We start from the raw sequence: 21,538 nt of genomic DNA on the forward strand, positions 1-21,538 counted from the left end.
TCCTATGCAGATGACACTCAACTAATCCTCTTGCACACCAAGGACCCCTCCAACGTCAAACCCAACTGCCGTAATGCTAAGATCAACATAGCCAACTGCCTCAAACTCAGCTCCGACAAGATGGAAGTACTGATCTTCAGAAAGAACACCTCCGTTTGGGACCAACAGAACTCAGGCTAACACCCACACCGGCAAACCAGGCATGCAACCTAGGTATTGTCCTCGACAGCGAACTGACCATGAAATGACAAGTCAACGCAGTCACCTCCTCCTGCGTCCACACCCTTCACATGGTCCGCAGAATCTTCAGATGGATCCCACTCAACACCAGAAAGACCATCACACAGACCCTCATCATCGACTACTGCAACACTCTCTACATCGTGAACTCCACCCAACTCCTCAGATGACTCCAGACCATACAGAACAATGCAGCTAGACTCATCCTGGACCTTCCCAAATGGACCCACATCACCCCGCACCTCAGAAACCTCCACTGGCTTCCCATACCGAAAAGATGCCAGTTCAAGATCCTCAGACTCGCATAGTAAGTCCTACACGATCAACGACCATCCTACATCAACCAACACCTGAGCTTCCATCTACCCACAAGATATCTATGCTCCTCATCTCTCCTCCTCTCTCGCTCTCGCACACCCCCCTGCATCCGTTGCAGCTGCACTGGAGGCCGCTCTTTTCCCTATGTCGCCGCCAAGACCTGGAACGACTTGCCACTCCACCTTGAACTGCACCCTCCCTGGCAGGCTTCTGGAAGACACCCTATGCACCCAGATACCCCTAGGGGTGATAGTGCTGCTCTACATAAATGCTGCTTGATTGATTGCTTGAAAAACACACCCAGTTTTAATAGTTTTGTTATCTTTTGATACTTTTCCGAGGGATAAAATAAGAGCTTAATAGGTTTCTTATTCAAAATATCCTTATTTGTACTTTTCATCATTCCTATACTGGTGTCTGGATGTAAACACAATAAAACATAACTATCACTGGCGGCCCTTAACATTTTGAGCAGCAGCAGCAGCAGCAGCGCCTAGGCAGGTATTGCACAGAGTTTGATACACAAATTCAAAACATTCTGAATAGGTTGGCACATGTGTGCCTGTCTAGAGCATAGTTATTTAGGCTGTGAATGGCTGCTCCAAATAACCATGGCCTACTAGTTTAGAGCCACCTTTTAATATGTAAAAAACCCAAAGAATCGACACAGACAGTAGTCTCTGAGCCACGGCAGCAGGACAATTCTGATTCAGATGAATAATATAATGTAAATGAGAATATTAGAACTCACATTGACTCACTTGCCTACCTGCATGTCACTCATGCCTAACGGCACATGTTCTGTAAGGCTTGAAAGCTTGGACTAGTTTGACCTGCTGACTTTGGTCTGCAGGAAATGGGAGATTGCACTTGCTGCCTTCTGTGAGACAGGAAGTTTGCTTTGCTACTGCCTTGCTGTATCTATTCTTTGATGAAGCAAAGCTTGCACTGATGCTGCCCAGTTTGTGCCTGTCCTGCGATGGGGAAAGCCTGGACTGCTGCTCTCCAGGCTGTATTTCTCCTCTGACTGAAGAAAACGTGCATGGTTTCTACCCAAGGTGTATCTGTTCAATGAAGAAGGGTTGTTTCCACTGCTGTTGTCCCATCTTATTAAAAAACAGCAGCGATTTTAAATGCCCTTGCATAAAATGCGCAGACACGTAAGCAGTTTAAGTGGGACCTGTGGCAAAATCAAGTTGCGGGTCCGTGACCCATAGACCTTGGTTTCAAATCCACTGCCCAGCATGACGAAAATGTCTGACTCTGGGCAGTTACTTTTCTTCACTGTGCCTCCTGTTTTATGAGCATCACATTTGGGAGCACCTTGAAATAATTTGACTCATGATATACACATAACAAAAAACCTCTTTTGTGTATGGTTTAATAGACAATAATGTTTTTACATCTACCATAACAATAAAATTGTTGTTTAAAAGGCACAAAACAACCGACTTGCCACTCCGATCAATAATAAATTGTCATCAGGGCCCAAGGGAGAAAGAATGTGATACCCATCCAGGATATGAATTGTACAATGTCTAATCCGGAAACCAGGTTTCAATCCCTTCTTCCCCGCTAGATCAAACTGTGTGACACTAGGTAATTGCTTTTCATCGCTGTGCCTACTCTTCGACGATCATCCCATGTGAGATTACTTTGAAATAATCTAGGGGCATATTATCAAGACAGGCGATAACATTATCGCCGCTTTGCTGACAGTGATAACTTTTACTGCAGCCTCGGTTTCCTGGCAAAGAGGAAATGAAGATCCGTTCCGTTTCCCAATAACAGAAGAGTTTCAGGGCCCTTAGTTGGAAACACCAAAAGGAAAGGCTGACGGACAGATGGGAGAGTGGTCAGGAGGAGGGTAGGTGACCAATCAGGAAACTACAGAGATGGAACGACAGGACACACAGACAGTCAAGTAAACGAATGAAACATGCAAAACACACCGGGCTTTAAGTGGGAGTAAAAAACAAAAGGGATCTCTAAAAGGGGTGTGGCCTTAGAAGTGTAAGCAAATGGCATGGCCTGTACAAAAAGGGTGAGTTTTAATATATGTGAACTAAAATCCTGCACTTCCCATAGCTTGCCATCCAACGAGTATTTGATAGCTCTGTCAGCTTTCTGTTTTTGCATCCAGACAAGTCACACAATAACAGACGTGCACCTAAAACAAACAGGGACTATTGGCTTTGCCAATGCTTGCTAGCAGTAGCAGAGAAATGAGTAACAATGGTTATGTTGTGAATAATTTTAAACATTGCTAAGGTCTGTGGAAGGGTCAGTGGTTTTCAGAGTCTCTCATTCACTCCCATTCTCCCCTCTGCACCCCTTCCCTCTCTCACTATGGTTAAAACCCGCTCTTTTTCTCCCCCACATATTTCTGAAATCCTCTTTTGTATATCTCGCATCTCATCTCTTCCTCCTTTAGCACTTTGTTTTCACTCTCTCCTGTGTGTTCTTCCTTGGATCTCCATCACTTCACCATCCCAATCCACACACACACACACACACAACACGCTCACTAATATGTGAGCACTGAGTTTTCTTTTACTTTAACCCGGCCAATGTTTGACAGCTGTGCACCACCTTCACACACTTACATATTGGATCACACTTCGGATTGCCACACATAACTACTGCTCTGTGAGCTCTGAGAGAGGGAAGAGGCTGGACCAGCATGTGCTCTGAGCACCTTGATGGCCCACTGACAAGTACTGTGAGAAGGTTATACCAACTACCTTCAGTCTGAACCCCAGAGATCTCAATCGTGGCCCATTACAAACACTCACCCACATACTGAGCGGACAAAGGCGCTAGAGGGGACAATATATGAAAACCAACACCCAGCATCCGGTAAATAGCAAACCCTCTGAGGGAAAGCAACATTAAGTAAAACGTGTGAAATGTTAACAGGAAATACTGAGTCAACCTGGATTACCTGAACGGTTCGTACAGTTGTTGTTCAGAAATCGATCAGTGTTTTTTTCTTGTAAAGCTACAAACATGTGCACAGGGGCCGATTCAAGGGCAGGCTTTAATTACTGCCGTGTCTGAGACCCAGATGGACCCACCCCCGGACCCACCCCCACCCCCACCTAAAGCCCTGAGGAGTGAGGACACACAACCCCTGAAAGAGGCATGCACATCAACAGATCGTGAAAGAAACATGTAAATGCATAAGCAAACATACTCAAACAAGCAGACACACACATTAGGAACCACAAAAGCACACAAACAGAAAAACCAAAAACATATGAACACTCTGATAAACACAGAAAGTACACACAAAAACACGTTGTTGTGTTTCATACCTCGGTATCTGTGTACCCCAAAAACAACTCCAGCGATTAGGAGGAGGGTGGCCAGGCCGAGGACCCCAGATATTATGCCAGCTTGATGATGATGCCAAATCGAGCCTAAAAATAAAAAGAGAGAAGATTACCAGTGGTGGACTGGGCAGATGGGCAGCCAACTATGGCATTCTCAGATGCGAAAGTCCTGGGGGACTGTCTGTGTCTTATTATTATTTTTTAAACTCTCATTATTAAACAGTTGCTCGGTACACAGCAGATAGAGTTGGTGGATCGAATGCATAGTATATGTAGGTGAAAGAGCAGATCAAACGACATACAGGTAATTGTCTCGTGCAGAGACTTTCCAATGCACACAGGTGTTGCTGTCCCCCTCCCCACCCCCCCATGTGAAATAATTACAACAACACCGATCTAACCCCTCTTCCCACTCTGGTCTCCGTGTGATAACCAACCTCCATCAGAAGGCCAGCCTGTGTGTGACTGGTCACAGACCACTTAATTTCACAATTCCATCATTACCCAACAATCAAGGACAATTTCGTTTGTGTAAGAGGCCACGTATGTCACTCAGCTGCAGAAAATCACGGTGCCCAAGCCCAGTTTAAAAAAATAGATATGCAGGATAGATTTCCACATTTTAAAAGTCATAAATCACTAGGGGTTCCCAAAGACTAGGAAGTGTCGACCGCAATTGAGTAACTTCCACAATTCATGCAGAATGCCTGCTTTTGGACATAGGCATGTGTGAACTAAGTTGCCAAACCCTGATTCATCCGAATCTTCAGGCCCTCCCGGGTTTCCTTGGTCTGCCTTACCATCCTAGGTCTGATGGGCCTGTGAGCTTCTTCTTGTAAATCCACTTGGAGGAGGCCAGTCCCCCTACAGGGCAAAGCTTATGTTATTTAATGCCGTGAGAAACAAGGCAAGAGAATCAGAGTCTTTTAAAGGGTCGTACAGTTTAGATAAAAAACGGTTCTCTTGACCCAGGCCTGAATCTCTAACAACTAGAACTGTTAACGTTGCTTTGTTTGATGATGTGAGTGATTGACATTGTTTGGCACTCTGTCCATCATTTGTTCTGTTTACATATGTTTGATGATGTCAGCTGGGGTTTTGAGATTTACTATGACATCATTTAGTGGATGGCCGCCTTAGGCTTGATCAAAGTTGGCAATTGACTAAGTCTTCCACTTTCCAAGCCCTCAACCCCTTGGTAAAAATATAAGAACCCTAAGAAGACCTAAAATGATAGATGTGCATAGCAAATACATTCCTTTTTAATTCGACAGACCGCTTCACAGAAGCGCAGTGTGCATGCCGAGCTGCCTAACTTTAACCCTTCTGCTTTCAGGCTGTTGGTAATAAAGAGAAGACACCATTTTTTGTCTCGGGTTTTTCCCATGACCTCTTCAACCCCATCCCCCTCTTTCAGGTTTAAATCTGTGATATTGACATTTTGGGTGTGCACAATACAACAATCATCCCACCTACATCCAGAGGCCAGTAGGGCAAAACAAGGGGAAACTTCAACAACATAGGGAAGGGTGGCCGTTGAAGAGGCAAGGGGGGTCCCTAAGGGTCAGGAGAGGAAGGGAAGAGGGGGGCTAGGTAGAATTGCTAGACAACCCTCAGCAGAGTTAGGATGCAAGGCATTCAGTGCATGGTGGAGGAAATGTATCCCAGAAGTTCTCTCCTGCACATCAGTCGATCTCATGTTCCAGTCATGTGAGGCAGAGCACTTGTATGTTGGCCAAGTCAACTCCCTGAATTCATTAGAAGGAAATCGTATGCAGGGTCCCTATGATTTGTCAAATTGTGGCAGTGCACTATTTAACATGTTTTATGTCCTCTCCGGAGATTTGTGTGTCCTATGGAAGAGTAAAAGCTCCAGCCACTGTCAGCGTTGGGGTTTGTGGAATATCGGAGTGGGGTGCCAGCGAGCGTCCGAGGGAGTGCCAGGGACTGGGAAGGCGGGACAAGGATAGAAAATATTTCTTCATTTATATGTTAAATGCAGGGGTGCAATCAAAAATGTTTCCGTGGGCCTGCGCTTGCTTACAGGGAATGAATATACAAGGAACCATTATTTTTGAAAGAGCACCTTCTGCTGAAGAAGCAGGCGCTGCTCTGCGCACTCCTGGGTGTTGTCAGGTCCCCACAATTCTTACCTCCGGCTTGTGGAGAAATCCCACGGGGACGACGTGGACAACCCCCTCCTATCCCCTTTTTCTCCTGGAAGGACCAAATACCCCAAGCAGGTCAAAGAGGGAACCGGGGGAGGCTGCCTGGAAGCGGGTGAGGGCAGAGTAGTGAATGTCGTGATGGGACACCTCCCGTGGTTCTTGGGGTCCTGTGATAATACCACCTAGTAGTGAGAGAGAGGAGACAGGGGTAACAACTGCGCCAAGCACAGGGGGGCAGACATATGCACCAATTACAGTGGGCAGACACGGGTAACACTGGCTATGCACCCCATAATTGGTTACCTGAAATTAAAGCGCTCCTGCGCTGGGGTGATGGCCCAAGGCAAGTGGGACTTCGTGCAGGTTGCACGAGCGGCAAGGAAAGGATCAAGCGCTCCTGCGCTGGGGTGTCTGGGACAAGAGTAAACACGACTTCGTGCCTCTGCACGAATCGCGAACAAAGGTTTAAGCGCTCCTGCGCTAAAGTAGCGGGCAAAAGTAAGCGCGACTTCGTGCCTCTGCACGAGTCGCAAACAAAGGTTTAAGCGCTTCTGCGCTAAAGTAGCTGGCAAAAGTAAGCGCGACTTCGTGCCTCTGCACGAGTCGCGAACAAAGGTTTAAGCGCTCCTGCGCTAAAGTAGCGGGCATAAGTAAGCGCGACTTCGTGCCTCTGCACGAGTCGCGAACAAAGGTTTAAGCGCTCCTGCGCTGAATGGAAACAAGGTATGCGTGACCCCGTACCTCCGCACGGGTCACGAAGGAGAATCTTTGGGCACCCTTGCGCGGTCCAGACGGAGAGTCTGGTTGCAGATAGAGCCTTCGCAACGCTCCTGCGTTCCAACGAAGCTCCGTAGCAGTATCCGAAGCGTTGATGGTCTTGATAAGCATAATCAACCGGAAGTGCCGGTTGGCTGTTAGCGTCAGCTGCGTCTCCTTTTCAACAACTAGACTGCCATCCCGTGAGGCGGTGTCAGGGGGAGGAGTCTCGTTATGGTGTGGAAATGCCTCGCTTTCGTTCCTCAGGAAGCTAGGAGGCGAGCAGGAACATGACAGGTGTGCAGTTTGAAAGAAGCGCCCGGTCATGGCAGCCCCCAGGGTTGCCGCCGCCTTTTGAAAATGCAGTACTTGCAATGCGCCGATTTCAGGCCTGTTATCAATAATCTGCTGCTTATATCTGCTCCACGCAGGCTGATTGATACAGACTATGCACCATGTGCTCCATAATACGCTACAAGAAATGAGTACGAAGTTCCTCAGTGGGTCACAGAACACAGTAATGGAGTTTATGTGATATCACGTTGATAGGTTGTCCTCCAAGGAGAACTAGGGCCCTCACACACCCAGCAAGCTAGGTGTCATGCTTCATCACATGGGCCTGCTCCTCGTCGGGTCGGCGCTGCAATACCCGACGGGCACCCATAAAGGGGCTCTTTACCGGAGATCATTTGTTCCTTGCCATTTATAAAACAGTGGCCAACTTTTTGGTAGTTATAGTACGTTCGTATTCCACTTCCCAGTGCTGCTGTTCTGGTGATTTGAAGGTCACCATGGGAATGTTGAGGAATGTGTAGAGAGGATACTTTTGTCTGAAGAGCGGGTGATAAGCCATTTTTCGAATGGTGTAAGGGGCTGGCTAGCATGAGAGCTAACATGGGGTTACAAGACCCAGTGTCGAATGGTGACATACTGCTAGTAGACACTGGAAGGGAGGCCATAGTTATACTGGAGTTGTGTGAAGTCCATGAGCCCATCTAGGTGAAAGAAACCCCCACCCTCTTACAATTGGGATCTGCCACCGTGCGAAGGAGGGACCCTGTAATGCTGGGGGGAAGTCTGGGTTCCCTGTGGTCAGGAGTGAGATGCGCGTAGACAGTTTCCTTGTAACTTGTACCTTATCCCATACGCCTTTCTTTGCTCAGACTATTGGGGAGATATCATCCCTCTCTTTTAAACACTTTTCTCTCTACATATCTCTATGTCGTCTCTGTGTGCCTCTCCCTTATGCCTCTATGTAATCTATCTGTACCTCAACTCCACTGCCCCAAGGCGGCCAGGGTTGGACGGGTTCTGGGAAGGAAAATAATGAATACATCTCCCAGGCCACACCACACTGCTGCTGTTGTCTGCTGGGGATGGCCAGGAGGTGCCATACAATGCGCTGTCTTTTTCACTGCACGGGATGCTGAAGAAGTCTTTCTTTGTCTGGGAGGGCGGAATTACACCTCCCAGGCCACACCACACAGCTGCCATTGCCTGATGGAGAGAAGAAGTAGGTGCTTTATAGAGCACTGTCCTTTCTGCCGTGCGGGACGTGCCCAGGCTACCGGGTCCATTTGTGCCAGTCTGGTTCCTGGAGGAGGCTGAGCTGGGCCACACACCTAAACCCCCTCACAAATTGTTGATTTTTTCCATCATGGAGAAAAGAAAGACATCCTCTATCCCCTCAGAGAGTACTTGTATTGAAAAGCATGTTGCTTCCTCCTCGATTGACCCCTTTCTACCTCGTGCCATGGGAGCTATAGATAAGTCAAGTGCAGAAAAAGTTTCCAATCGTGGCCTGCCACCTATTGCTGTTGAAACTTTGCTAGCCAAATCAACATCTAATCCCTATCTTGTCATGTCCAGTCCATGTGTTATCAAAACTTATTTTGCATTAGAAGTTGAGAACAATATTATGGACAATATCCCCAACGGCAGCGTTTTATCTACGCATAATTCTGGGAAGAAATCACCGAGTTCTTTTTCTCCTAATGTAGGTTCTACAATGAAGGACACTTTTCTACAAACTCTCCAAGAATTATTGATTGATACATTCTTGCCCTGTACTGTCACTGCATTTGAGCCCTATCTTGAGCACATGCATGGCTCTCGCTTATCGAAGAGAGATTGGAGAATATGCATAAAGCAATTGGGACATTGAGGCTGCCGTTGACTAGTGCACATGGCCACATCCCCCATAAAACCTTAATTTATGATCTTTCTACCAGAGTACAGGCTAAATATCTTTTTAACATCGAAAATGAGGTTCTAAGGTTCCATCCTGTTCCCGCCCTTGACCTGAAGAATTCACCGCCCTCCGATCCAGTGAGTAATCAGACTAACGTTGTTTATTAATAATAAGATTAATTGTAATCACTCTTAATTTACCCCTTGCTACTACTCCCTCTGTCATGGTTTTAACTAGTGTCCCCTCTCTAGAGCCTGGGGATAAAAGTCACCTTCACAGCGTTAAAATAAAAGTTTGCATTGGTATCATGAACAGGTGCGAGGGGATCCCCGATTGGCTGATGAAATTGTTTTTGTCATGCGAGATTTTTTGGATGTCGGATTCTAAAAAAGAAGGTATTGATGTTCTAAGTGTTGTAGAATAGCATTAATACTCGCCTGTGTAGAGACTTGTGTGCCTTCAGGTCTTGTAAGAGATATTATCTGCAGGTGTGATAGCTCTCCCTCCCCCTAGTAGTCGTGCAAGGAGTTTGCCTCCATCTCAATACAGCCTCAATCTGTACTCTCCAAGTGTGAATCTATCTAAAGCATCTCATTTGGACTTAGAGAATGTACCTTTCTGTCCGTGAGACAAAGCCTCTCTGCAATCTGCTATGCACTTCATGCATTTTGGAGATTCCAATTGGCCCCGCGACAAAGGTTTCTCACTCCTGTACTTTTAAATTCGCAAACTTTGTTCATCGTACGCCAGCATTTCTATATTTACAGATGCCCAACAGTACTTTGGCATGTTTTACTCTAAGTCACTTTTTGTCTGCTGCCATTAAAATTGGAAATATGATGGATTTGTAAATATTATAGTAACTGCATGTTGATGCGTTCTACTCTGATATACTGGAATGTTTTTAATGCTTTGATGGTTTTTCTTTTACCTGAATAAAGATTTAATGATGATGATAATTCCAATTGAGCAACCACGTGTTCTTCAATTTATCCCGTCAAGTGTTTAGGAGCTTATGGCCCCAGATAACAACTATTAAATAAAATCCCACTGATTTTGAGTATGCTTTGCTGAGTAGGAACCTACTTATGAATTTGTCAAGAACAGAATTATATTTGACATATATTAGTTGCATAGCCCCATCCGCTTGTGAAAGTTTCTTAAAGATACATTTGGGCCACACCCATTTTAGGCCCCCCATATTTGCATCTCATTTAAAGCACTGCCAATGTCTACCTCACTTCCTTCTCAATGTGCCTGTCCCTACCTTGCTTTGACTTCTCTTTCACAACCTCAACTCTGTGTACCACTATCTGTGCCTGCCTTTATATCTCTACCTAACCCCTCTCTCTCTGCACCGCACTACTGTTTCCACCTCACCTCCAAGCATCTCCCTACCATTTATTGTATCTGTTTCTCTACATAAAGTCTGCGTTTAACTGACATATTTATCACAACCTCTGTATACCTTATTTCTCCACCTCTTACTCAACCTTCTTTCTACCTCACTACTCTCTCCATCACATCACTCTCAATGCCTCATCTCTCTTTACTCAACCTCTCTTTCTCACCTCTCTCTTTCTACCTCTGTTCCCCATACCTCACCTCTCTCACTTCCTTACTCCTTTCCCACTACCTCTTTTTCTCTGTACTTATCAGTTTCCCCTCTATCATTACCTCCACTCATTTCTCTCTGCACATCTTTCTCTGTTTTAACTCTTCTGTACCCCATCTCCCTCTACCGCTTTCTTTATACATTTTTCTACCTCACCTGTCTGTTTCACCCTTTCTATCTTATCCTCTCTCTACCACTGTATCAACCACACCTCGTGTTCTTTACCTAACTTCTACCACATCTCTCTTTTCTTCCTTCATGCTTCTCTTCCTTTCTCTCTGCCTTTTTGCTCTCTTTACTCGAAGTCTTTCCATAACACTTTTCAATTGCCCCTCTCTCTCTACATCACTGCCGCTGTAATTTGTACCTCTCTAATACTATTCTCACTACTTCATCCTATTCAGTGTCTGCCTCAAATTCTCTGTAAATCACCTTTCTTTCCATGCTAACTCATTCTCTAACTCGTAATTCAATGCATCCCTATACCTCCCCCATACACTTACATCCACCTATCTCTAGATCTACATATCTCTTTACCTCACTCTAAAACCGTATCTGTCTCTTTATCTTCCTAAATTATCCTCTTTCAACTTGTCTGTATCTTATAGCTGTCTGGGCTCTTTCTTCCTAAACATAAAAGAGAGACTAAAATGGAAAAAGTCAACCCCATTACCTGAAGTGAGTGACTGTGGGACCTCCATCTTGGTCTCGAGATGGACACCCCGCGAGAAGCTGTGGTTCCTGCATGCAGACATTCCAGCTTGCAATGGTAGAGGGATTCTTCGCTTTACACCTACATACCTGCTAGGTACACCTAGGTACATCTAGTTAGGGTCGCATTGTAGGAGTGCGTATTTTACTGTCATGTATTTATATACCTGCCTGTATTCATTGTTTTAGCGCTATGGTAGAAATCTACCATCCTTTTACTCTGTTGGTGCTTATAATCATTTATATCTGTTTCTGTCTAATGATTGTTTCAGCACACCTATTTTAAACTAGAATGGCGCTGGTTCAATAAATGCTTATTGAAAAACATCACAACCCTTTATTCTGTGTATCTCTCTGTGACAAAGTGAGCACGAGTGACTAAGCGAAAAGTACTGTACTGGTTCCACGATCCCTGATGGGACAGAGTTGTCATGTTCGATAGTTGCCAAAAACGATTCTCTCCTTGGTAAGAGGTGTTTCTAGTGGCACTGTGAGCTAGCTGGTATACAGGCTAACATACCCGGTGGGGGTGTCTGGAACCAGTCAGAACACCAATCCCACAGCATATGTTGTCTAAATGCGCAGATCCTATATAGGTTTATAGGAACTACACAACAATATGATGCTGCTGCTTTTGCAACAATTTTGAAATGACCTGTTGAAGTGCATTATCCTGCATTATGCTAACTAGGCCTCAGCTAGGCCTCGGTGCTATCTTATTCAAAATGGATGTCTCATTATGATGCATTCCTGTTTATTATTTCTACTGCACATAGTCCAGCAAATCATGTTTGTTTATTTCCGACTGACACTGTTCTAAAAAAAGATTCTCTAATATGGGCTCAGTATTATATCTTTCCTCCAAGGTTCTTGCACCTGCTCACTGTGTTGCATTCATTCACAATGGTTCACTGGTGTACATGTAACTAGATTGTTCTGACACCTCCCTATTATATTAGGTCAGAGGGGGCAGTATCAATATTCCTGTAGTGGATAATTCTTAGGTGTTAAGGCAGTATGACGCTTTTTAATCCAACATCCTGATTAGTTGAAAATGTATTTCTTTTGGTGACACATAATGAATATGCACATTTCATGCTTGTGCATGGGCAAATTTCTTAAATAAACCCTCAGGTTTGGGGGTGAGCCAGATGACTTCCCTTTGCTACTAGGGATGCGTCCAATTTCTTCCTGATTTTGCTGCACATTTGGGACTTAGACTATTTTTGATGTTACCTATTATTCTGTATTGTTCTGTACTGACAGCTTCTTTTGGCATCTGCACTTTAATTATCCTGTATAGTACCTTTTGAATTTTTGTAATAAATGTTCATGAATTTCCGATTCTGCCCTAGAACTCAGTATTTATTGAAATGCTGATTTTGTACCTTGTCTCTGGGACACATTGTCCCATGATATTGATAATTAACACTGTCTCTGATCTAGCCACCTGTGGACGTTTTATTGAGGTGACTTTAGAGGTGTAAGGATTTATGGGGTACACCGAGCCCACAGTTCATCCTAGAAAATTATCAAATGGATATTAATTACTTAGCTACACAGTGTCTCCATATTGCAATATGTAGCCTGCATGGCCTTATGTGACTATGTGGCCATTGGCCGTTCAGTGAGTTGTGGTAGAGTTACCCACTAGTCACAGATATGGTAACCAAAGAGCCCCCTCTCAGCTTACTCATACAACCTCACCAGGCATGGACGTAGCCCTAAAGCACCTATTTATTTTATCTTCTGCAATTCTCAAGCAGTTTATCCTCTACATATTTACAAAGAATAATTGTCTGGCAGCAAAGTCTGTGCACTGAATCCATTGCAGCTCTAATTTTACTTGGTCTTAAAAGGTTTCAAGGTAACATTAGAAGACTGTTCATTGTGAGTACTTTTATCAGGATGTATCTGTCCTATTGGAAGGCATGTGTATATTTATCAAGAATTTCCTAGTGCTAATCAGAGCTCAGGAATTCTATCATATTATCAATGGAACGTGGAGCTGAAGTTTAGGTGAATACATGACAGGAGCAATCATGCGGCATCCCTGTCTGCAAGCTAAGAGGGGTTTTAAGTGATGAGCTATGTCCCTTTCTGTGTCCTTTTGTATAATTAATCCCAGAGGTAGTGCTTGAGTTTAAGCCTTTGCCAGAGGCCTCCCTAAGGCTTCCTCTAGAAACAGACACCAGGCTTCTGGTGATAGATGATGTGTCGGGTGAACTTATCCTTTACCCCAATAGATCTGGAGCTTGAGAGGGGGACCCTATTGTAACTAGTAGTCAGGTGAACCATCAGGATCCCATACTTAGTGGTCTTCAAAAACTGAGGCTATTCCCTGCTTATTGAAGATGCGCCAGTGGGGCCAGTGGCGTAGAAAAAGGGGGGGGGGGCGGTCACCCCGGACGGCACGAGTTTTGGGGGCGGCGGCCCCCTCTTCCCCCCCCTGCTCTTACCTGCGGCCATCGCAGGCGGCGAACGCAAGAATCACCACGGGCAGCAAAAGGTCTAGCTACGCCGTAAGACAGTGGGCAATACCTGGAGTACATGTGGTGTTAGTAAAGGATCAGACACCAAGAAAAGTATTTTCAGGTTGTCACATAGTTAATTGCAGTCGGAAGGAGCGGAGACAGTATTTAGAATGAGGGATTCTCGCAGTGGCTTAGAACCATGCAGTGCATTGGCCATGTACTGGAAGTTGCGCATGGCACCCATGGGGTGAAATTACTTTAGTTTATGCCCAGACAGGGTTTTTAAATCTATTAGGAATGAAGATGCCAGAAAAAGTACTACTGTAAGATTGACCAATGGGTCTGGAAATAGGAACATGGAAAATGCGCACCCACATTTTTAGCTATATTTCTTGTAAAGTTATACCTGCAAATTACAATAATTAGATGTGAATAGCATTTTATTCTTGATGGTATGGCGCCAGATATTTGGCATCAATTAGGTATTTGACCATAAACCGTTTTTGGTGATTTATTTGACTTAAATTGAAACAATAGATGCTTTCTTTTATTTGCATTGGTTCTTGTTCCATTTACTGTCACCTCCGCTGCAAAGTCTTTCTTGTACTGTTGTGGGAACATGGGTGATAACAAGAAAGTGCACCTGCTGTGAGAGCCGAATTCAAGAAGATGCAAGCGCAGATTTCTTCACCTGTGGAACATTCTGTGATGTTTGAAAGAAATATGTTCTTTCAATGTTACAGGGTCTACCTTGTACCCTGTGCTGAGGTTTGCAAATGAAATACATACACAGAAGTTTAAAGTCTGCAAAAAATCGGAATTTTACTTTGTGTGCTGCAAGATCTGATTGCAACACAGCAGCCTAGGCTGTCAGTTATGAAAAATGCATGGTTATCTTTCCGAAGGACCGTCTGCCTGTCATTTTGATTGTTTCACTGGGGGTGCAAGATTTCTCAATTTACCAGATGATGCCCGGAAAGCACACATAAGGACTCGCTGATTACCGAGAACAAGTGGGACTTTAAAGGAGGCTGTGACTCATATGCAGATGGTTTTGTGGACCTGGGTCGCCTTTTCCTTCCTAAATAAGGTGTTGAAAGAGGCAAGGTTAGGAATGTAGGTAGCAGGGTTTCACCTGTATATCCATGTGTGGCGAAAGTTTTACAGGAACAGGGGTGTAAGCAAATATGTTAATGCATCCCATCTAGAAGAAGGGATTGGCAATGCCTGGAAATCAAACTCGATAAACTCTTGGTCCTGGGGTTTAGGGTTCTCAACACCAGAAGACACATACTGTAGAGGAGGGAACTGCTGTGGCATCTGATGAATGTCGAATGATCGCCTGAGGACAATACTATTAATTCAGAAGGATGATCTATGATCTATCTCAGCTGCATTACATTACACTTAATCCCAGTATTTAACTCTACAGTAAGAACTATGTCAACCTAACATTAGCCATCTTATATGAAACTGACTCGAGAAAGAACCTGGGGGTTCAAAGTTCACAAAATTCTTCAGTGATTCCCATGGTAGGCAAGCTATAAAAAGTGAAGGAAAGGGCTGGATAAATGAAAACCCCACAGGTAGAATGGTTGCTCGTTTAGGAAGAGATAACAGAAGCTAGGTTCTGGAGAACTGTGATCCAGACTTCCTGTCTACGCAATTACCTGTGTTGACTGGGTGAGCCTGCATAGGTCATGAAACAGATGAAGGGTTTCATCTATAAAGTACGAAGTCCTCCTTAGGTTACTTCATTCAAATGAATTTCAATTGGCTGAGTGAGGGCGACAATAAAACCATACTAAGTAGTCCCCATATACCACAGGGTACATTATTTATCAGGTGCAATAAATAACTCTTATCATGAGTTAAGGTGGAATAACATGCGTATTTTGGTGTTTAACACACCAAATTACGCATGATACAATAAAAAAAGTTTGTTTTCTCCTGTTAAATTTTGGCAGGATTGACCTGCCAATATTTAACAAAGGCTGAGTTATTAAATGCATCTGATAACTATAGGATGCATTAAATACCTACATACTCGTAATTCCGGCCCATGCATAAACAGGAGCTTAAGCATTGGTCTGAATATTTTGAACAACTCAGAATTAGACCCCTAGAGTGTAAACTATCAATACTATGACATTCTCCTCACATTTCTGGACTCCTTACGGCTGATACAGATGAATGTTTGAGATACAAATTGTTGGTTTTATTGACGCTCCAGATGTGGTATATTGACGCATGAGCATTACCTGTGTTAAACAAAAGATTAAGATATTCATCGCTCTACCTTCCGATGTTGGTACGATTTCGCATTTCAGTGCATGAAATTGTACCCTTTTCACTATAATTTCTGTAGGTTTTTAAGACACCCAAAACAAACAAATACATGTGAGACTTGAACCCGTTCTACTGGTGCCAGCACAGCCATAATAGCTGAGGCCTGCATTTCCCCTCTAGAGCAGTAGCTGTGACCAGGATTGGTCTCAAGATAATCCCAGGTTCACCATCGTTGTTTTTTTCCGTCCCTGGAGGCACTCGAACCAGTCAAAGCACCCAAGGCTTGGTTATATGTTATACAGTATTGGGGAAGGATATTCCCAGAGCCAATCACAATCAGAGCCCTAAACTCCTGCATTTAAACTTACAAAGCCTCGTAAACTGGCCCTGGTAGCAAGATTCCTAAGAACGAAAATACTATGTGGAACATATTTACTTTTTATGCGCAATTTCCAGATCCTGACTTTCCTCTCTTTATTGAAACCTGATTCAAAGAACTACCCCCTCTTTTTACAAGTCTGTGTTTGTAAATATAATCTCTTTTTTGCTTTGCAAAATTGTCCTGCGAAAGTTTTATTCGTTGCTGTTATTAGTTCTACTCCACACTGTCTATTACCTTCCACCATGTCAAGGGATTCACTTGTAGGGGCGTTCCTTGCTGCACAGAGGGTAGGTATTTGAGGACATTGGACCCTTGTTGTAGTTGCCTCAGACTGCTGTTTATTTGTGGGATCCACTACTCCAATGCATCAGCAAGGACTTCTTAACAACAACAAAAATACCATTATCCCTCCTCTGTGACACAAATCGTGACACAGGGAATCAGCGGTGTAAATCCTAGTATAGAAAGTCCTCATTCACTTACCACTCAAGGCTCCATCCGTTAGACCGATCAGCCAAGTCTCAATAAGGCAGTTCGTTCCTTCATAAAGGTTACAGCTGAAATTCCCCACATCGTCCAGTTGGAGTATTTTTATGAGAATGGGGACGCTTCCATTTTTTGACAACACATCAATGCGGCGACTCCAGTCTCCCCAAAATTTTGGCTTTAAGTTTGGGATGGTAACTTCCACCAGCAGCTCTTCTCTTCTTTTCCAGATCACCGCCGTGTTATTGGGGACTCCATTCTGGTAGCCCTTCAGATCGAAGGAACAAGGAAGTTCAACAGGGGAGCCAACAGACGCTTCAATCGTTGCCTGTTTCACAACGGTTCCAGAGCGGCATCCATCAGCTGCAGAAACGTAAAACAAGAGGGTGCATTACATAAGGCTACTAAGTATACATAAGTAAATGGGCCTAAAGGACAAACTAAGGAGCAATAGTAGAGAATGCATCTTAGGGAAAGTGTAGCAAATTTGTGGAGCAGGCCCACTAAAAGCTATCCTACCCGGCAAGACACCAATCCAACGCGCATCACTGACCCTCCTCCATCCACACCATAATCAACCCTTGGTGTCTTTAAGCGAGGCTCTGGGCATCGTTTCATTATTTACCTTTTTTCAAATATCTTTTCCGGCTATGCTGTAATCCCTCTTTCCATTTTATTGATATTTGAAGTTATCTCAGGCCACCCTGTTCCAAGGAGGAGTTTATTTTTTTCTCCATACCTCCTGCTATCACAATAAGATCATTCAGAGTGTTCAAAAGCCAGTGTTAAGCTTCTCCTAAATCTACAAAGCCTGTTTGAAGCACCTCATCCACAAGGTGCCTAGCGCTTGGTGGAGCTCTTTGCGCTGTAAGGACGTTCATATGGGATGACTTGAACCTCTCGTTTCTAACAGCTGTAATGAGTTTGATTGATTAAAACTCCCTCTGCCTAGTCAATCAACACATGAATCACATTGTTATCAGCTTGGTTACCAGGTTGTCATTGATTAAATTCTTCAGTAAAAAAACTGGGACAGAGCGATCTTGTATCACACATTATTTCATGTATAAATCACTTCTATACACTTAACAATTTTGATAATTCCTAATATTTGCATATTTTACCCATACCCATACTCTCATGCTGTCTGAGAAATCTGCCTGCCCATTTTGTATCTGTTCATCTCCCTTCACTGAGATACCACCATCTGACTGACTTACTTTCTGGAGTTAGGAGGACAGGAAGCAAAGGATTCCAGTCCCCTGGGCTCTGAAGAGGTAGGTAACAGCTCTAGATAAGAGAGATTGCACCCATTCCCTTCTTTCTCTATGCTGACCCCAGGAGCAGAAGAGGCTTTAAATGGAGTTGACCGCCACATTTCCTGGGCTGTGAGGAATTTCGATTTTCGATCTCGCTTATATTCAGCCACCATTTTGTCTTCCACCGCCATTTTATGTTGCCCTCACTCAGGCAGCACAATGAACGAAGTTTTTTTCTGCTGATCTCACTGCGACGTGTCAAAATAACCTCCTGCCTCTGTTTACAAGACTGATGTCAGGGACTGGCTGAGTCCACTAATCCCCGTCTGGTCCGACTGATCCCTGTTTCAACTATCTGTTGGTTTGCACCATTCTTTCCTGACTTTATCTTATCTTCTGGCCTTCGCTATTCTCTACTTGTATTCTCTCGTTTCACAACTGTCCTCCAAAGCATACAAATGTGTCCTGCCACCTGCAAGTTGAGTTGTAGACCCAACCATTAATTAACTTTGTGGGGAGGAGTGACAAAAACAGTTGTAAGAGAGGTTTTTTTTGTTGGGTTACTTGATATCTTGTTTTCAAACTTTTCTCATTGGTTATATCTTGTTTTTAAACTCTTCCCATTGGCTAAACATGTATGCATTGGGTGTGTTCTTGGTGAATCTATGTGCTATAAAAGATTGTGCGCCATGGAGTAAAGGGGCAGTCTCCTAAGAACATACCAGGTGTACTTCTGGGACAACTGTACTTAGCTGCAGCTAATAAACCTGATCTTCTACGCTCAACAGAGTGTCCTGTGTCTCTGTTCAACAAAGCAGGTGAACTCAGGAGATTAAGGCGTACCCTGCGCCTGGTTCTTCAAATGGTGCCCTCTATGAGGCGGCTTCAGAGGTAGCGGTTTTGCCTGAAGGTCGTGAGGAACCCCGCAAGAAAATTCTGGAGGAATCGCGAACCACGTCAAGCGACCCCTGCATGTCAAAGTGGTCCGAAGGTCTTTTTCAGCGCGGTTTCTCCTTCCTGACGGCTGCTGACGACTGCTGCCCTGACTGCTGCCTTGCTTTGGCCCCCTTTTTGGTGATGTATGGTATCGCGAGACGTTAGACAGGCCTCTGTTGGCGTAAGAAGACTCTTAGTTAAGTATTGGTGGGTAGCTCCCACTATTTTGTTTGATTTGGGTCTTTGATTCGGCTATTGCAAAAGCCGAAGCCGAGGGGTGAGTACAGTTTGTGCTATATTATTTGATTTAACCCCTTGATGTTTGTGAACAGTCCAGTGAAATAACGATGCCTGGTCTGAGTAAGTTTAGAAAGTTTTGTTGTTTTGGTTGTGAAAGGGATTCCCGGCTGGAGGACTCTTGTCCAATTCCTCCGGTTGGAACTCCCACTTATGAGCTTCATTCTAAACATGGTGTTGCCCCATTGCCTTTAATGAGGCATGGATCCGATACACAAAGAACGATGGTGTTCTGCAGTGGCCACAGAATGGTAGCTTTGAGCCTGACATATTAGATAATTTGGAAGCAATTTTGTTTAAAAGAAAAGCCCGGCCGGCAATGTTTGACTCTTTCCGCCTCTGGCGCAAGGAAGCCAAACAGAGAGAAATTAAACAGGCAAAAAGAGATAAGAGAACACAAAGTATGACGATTATACAGGCTGCCCAGCAGTTTAAAGATAATGAGATTAATCAAGAAATGGAAATTTCAGAGAGACAGCATCGTATGGCTATCCGGTGTTACCTATTTCCCCTTCTGATAAAAGTAAGGATCCGGAGGAAGATCCTTTGATGTCTCACTTATTGAGATTGCCTCCTCCCTATGTCCAAGGTGCTAATGCACCCCCATTGTTACAACCAGTTCAGCCTTTAGTTGCGCCTCCGCCTGCTCCGGCTCTTCCGCATTTGCCCCTTCCGGTAGTGCCACCCCCACCTCTTCCGCCACCGACTTCTTTGCCTTCGTCTCCTGAACATCAATCTCCTTTGCCTTCGGCTCCCTTTATAACTGTTAATTCTTCTGTTAGTTCACCTAATACCTTGTCCCCTGTCCTTATGTCTAATTCTCCCACTGTGCGCAAACGAATCACAGATACTGTCTCTGATTTTCTGTCTCCTTTCTTTGAGACTCTTAGGGCCATATGTAGGTGGCCTAACATTTACCACTTCATAAATACCGAATTTTACCGATTCGGTATTTATGAAGTGGTAAATGCTATGTAGGTAATTCATCGGTAATATTTACCGATTCGGAATGGGTCGGTATTTTAGAATCGGTATTTACCGATTCGGAAATGGTAACTGGCTTCCCATTGATTCCTATGGGCCAGGAGGCCCATAGGAATCAATGGGAAGCCAGTTACTATTACCGAATCGGTAAATACCGATTCGGTAATGGGGGAGCACAATCAAGGGTGGCAGGGTGTCACAGTGACACCCTGTTGCACCCCTGATTCCTGCATGTGTGCACATGTGGCACACATACATGCCCTAAGGGCATGTATGTCTGCCACATTGCACACTTCTAAGTGCGAAAAAATGCTTTTTCAAAGACATTCGTCATTTACCACCAACTTTTAGTTGGTGGTAAATAACGAATCCACACAACACCCACACACTCCCCCTACATCTCATTTCAGGATTCGGTATTTACCGAATCGGTAAAATTACCGATTCGGTAAATTACCGAATCCTGAAATGTGCCCTCTACATACCAAAAGCCTGAATACCGGTCGGTAACGGGATTTTTACCGAAAATCAGCCATTACCAACCGGTATTGGGCTTCCTACATATGGCCCATAATATGTCTCCGGTTTTTCCCCAAAGACAGTCTCGTAGTCAGCTTCCAGCTTCCGACGAACGGGTAATATTGGACTCTCTCGCTCACAAATGGATCGAGAAGGGTCCCCAGTATAGTGTGAATGATATCATGGCCACCTTTCACCAGTGGGAAGCGCCCACGCAGAGATATGTTTTTAATGTTATGTGTGACACTCTTGTTAAAGGATGGGAGGATATGGATTTGGGTTCAGTTCCTCAGGGTTTGTTAGATGTTCAGAGTAATTTCGATAAGGGACTCATTGTGGGTTCTAAGATTAAGGACGCCGTAAAGACACTTGTCACTTTTAGGTCCCTATTTTCCTCGCAGACTTTTTTTGATTCTGACCCTGCTGTTAGGCTGACATCCAAACATTATCCCATGAGAGAGGTTCCTCCAGTGTGGAGAGAAGCGGTTGCAGCAGCAGGTGCTAATCCAGCTGTTCCCGCGCACTTCCAGCGTATATGGGTACATGTCCCCTGGAAAAGATCTGAAGTTTTAGCTCTT

The 21,538-nt window shown here is 44.4% G+C and overlaps 1 protein-coding gene across 2 annotated transcripts in view; it reads right to left on the reverse strand.

Moving 5' to 3' along the window:
- The window catches only part of LOC146858379 (uncharacterized), a 316,534-nt gene that overhangs the window by 148,460 nt on the left and 146,536 nt on the right, over positions 1-21,538 (reverse strand). For both annotated transcript variants that reach the window (XM_085646913.1, XM_085646912.1), the window contains exons 2-3: positions 16,963-17,328; positions 3,876-3,980 (exon numbers count right to left, since the gene is read on the reverse strand). In XM_085646913.1, coding sequence (XP_085503039.1) covers positions 3,876-3,980; positions 16,963-17,328 — 471 coding nt within the window. The remainder of the gene's footprint in view (positions 1-3,875; positions 3,981-16,962; positions 17,329-21,538) is intronic.

Source organism: Triturus cristatus, chromosome 3_2 (assembly GCF_964204655.1).
Source record: "Triturus cristatus chromosome 3_2, aTriCri1.1, whole genome shotgun sequence".
Taxonomy (NCBI): domain Eukaryota; kingdom Metazoa; phylum Chordata; class Amphibia; order Caudata; family Salamandridae; genus Triturus; species Triturus cristatus.